General features: G+C 61.6%; 1 protein-coding gene across 1 annotated transcript; it reads left to right on the forward strand.

Moving 5' to 3' along the window:
* Positions 1-6: 6 nt before the first annotated feature.
* Positions 7-2,366, forward strand: PHOX2A (paired-like homeobox 2a; the record flags this gene model as incomplete). The annotated part of the gene is made up of 2 exons (XM_014540374.1): positions 7-85; positions 2,167-2,366. Coding segments are annotated over 2 exons (279 nt in total), but the record flags the coding sequence as incomplete, so codon positions are not given.

The following is a 2,366-nucleotide window of genomic DNA, read 5'->3' on the forward strand; positions in this document are numbered from 1 at the left end:
GCCGGGCCGCCCTGCCCCCCGCCCGGCTCCTCCAACTGCGCGCTTGGCGCCCTACGCGACCACCAGCCCGCGCCCTACTCGGCAGGTGAGCCTAGCCCCAGCCCAATCCTCGCTCCAAATCTTGCGGAACCCCCAGCCCCTTCCCTGCCCCTCCAGTGACTGAGACAGTCCCCCAAGCCGCCACCATCTCTGCCCCAGCCAGACCCTCCAATGCCCGGCTGGACCCTCAGTCCCCCTGTAAGACGGGGTTAACCTAGGCAGCGCCGAGCCTCCCACTCTCATCCTTCCCAGCTCCACATCCAGATCCCACACTCTTAAGGTCAAGGAAACAGCCGGTCCATCCCCAGGCCCTCCCCTCCCTACCTGCGAAGACTGACCACCGAACCTCTCAATCCCTGTATTCTTGGAAGATGCTCCGGCTCAGTTTAACAGGCCCCCATCCTTACCATCACCACCCACTTCATGCCCGACCCCCAGCAAGGACCCTTCCAGCAACGGAGCTGCCCAGATGAAAACCTTCCTAGAGCCCAGAGCCATCAGGCCCCTCCTGCCTGGCTTTGGACCCATCCTGCCTGTACCCACACCCTTCCACCACTGCATCCCATTCCATGCCCTGAAGAAAAGGGTGCCCAGGTCATTAAGCCACTCTCGTGTCCCTATTCCCCCTGGGGACCCTCCCAACTAGAGTCCCGCAGAACCCAGAAGCTGCCCCTACAACCCTCGGGCCCCTTGATCCAAGTCCCCATCTGAACCCCCAGTCTCATGGAGCCTCTCAGCCATCCCCAGCCCCCCAATTACAGTCCAAGCTGCCCCACCCAATCTCCTTATCTCCTTCCTTCCTGGGAAGACCCCTAGGAACCAATTAGAAGATTGGGGCCTAGGGGTGGGGGTGGGGAGGATGGTAAGATAGGGACCTGGATTTGGAGAAATGAGATCCAGAGAGGAGTCAGAAACTGGAACAGAACTGGGGAGATTGGGTGCTCTGGGCCTCATGCGGATGGGGCCTGGGAAATGGAGAAAGGAAACGGGGAGATGGGCCCCAGAAAGATGGAGTTCTGAGCTGGGGGAGATAGGGACTGGATAGAGGTGTGAGCCAGATGGAAGATTGGGGACCCTAGGAGAATAGGGACCCAGGGTCGGGGAGATGGAGATAAGAGCCAGGTGGTGGAGACAGAAGTATGGGAGATGGGGACGAAGGAAGATCAAACAGATGAGGAAGACGCGGGGACAGGATGGGGTGTTAGAGACAGGGATTCAGGGAGAGAGAACTAGGGTGATAGGACAACGACGAAGAATATTGGGGGCCCCTGGAAAATATGGAGACCTAAGTGGGAGTTGGGGAGACAATGTCAGAACACTGTCTATGGGACAGTGGGGACTGGGATGGGATAGATGGGAGACCGGGATGGGAAGAGAGTGAGGGGGAAGGGTGGGACACAGAGCGGGGTGCCTGCGAGGACGAAGAGGGGCAAAGAGAAGATGGAGGAACCTAGATGGGGAGAAGCAAGGACACTTCCCAAAGGGCACCAAGAGAATGGTCCGGAAGAGGAAAGTTAGACGGAGGTTTGGATGGAGAGGAGGAAGAGAAGGGGCGCCTGGAAGATGTGAGATGCAGCTGAGGACATCGGGCCTGGGAAGGAGGGAGATGGCGGGGTAGGGCCAGATCGGGCACTGCCGAGGGGCTGTGGCAGGATTGAAAGTAGACCCGAGCAGGGGAGTCTCGGCCGCCCTGCCGAGGTGCAGGACTGGTTCCTGGGGAGTCTCGGTGCAGATGAGCCCGGAAAGCCAGCCAAGGCTCGGGGGGACCGAGCGGGACCTGCCGCCAGGCGGGCAGAATGGCTGAGGCAGAGACACGCTGATGGGAGGGTCGGAGCGGGTGGTGGACTGGCGGGAGGTGAGGGAACAGGGCGAAGGCCGACCACAGGTAAGCGGCTTGGACGGGAGGGGCAGATTCTCGTTCCCTCGCTGCTGTTTTTGGGTCTCACTGCGCCATGTCCGCTGTGACCCCTGCCGGCCCCAGCGAGCCATAGAGAAGGCGCTCGATCCGAGGCCGAGGGGCCAGGCCAGGGACGGGGGACGGGAGCGATCCCTGCAGGGGCAGGAAGCAGCCGGCTGAGCGCGGTCCCTCACGCTCCACCCGGTCGCTCCCCTCTGCGCGCACCGCAGTGCCCTACAAGTTCTTCCCGGAGCCGTCGGGCCTGCACGAGAAGCGTAAGCAGCGGCGCATACGGACCACGTTCACGAGCGCGCAGCTCAAGGAGCTGGAGCGTGTCTTCGCGGAAACCCACTACCCGGACATTTACACGCGGGAGGAACTGGCGCTCAAGATTGACCTCACCGAGGCTCGCGTGCAGGTGCGTGTTTAA

The sequence above is a fragment of the Myotis brandtii genome, unplaced genomic scaffold (genome assembly GCF_000412655.1).
Source record: "Myotis brandtii unplaced genomic scaffold, ASM41265v1 scaffold244, whole genome shotgun sequence".
Classification (NCBI taxonomy): domain Eukaryota; kingdom Metazoa; phylum Chordata; class Mammalia; order Chiroptera; family Vespertilionidae; genus Myotis; species Myotis brandtii.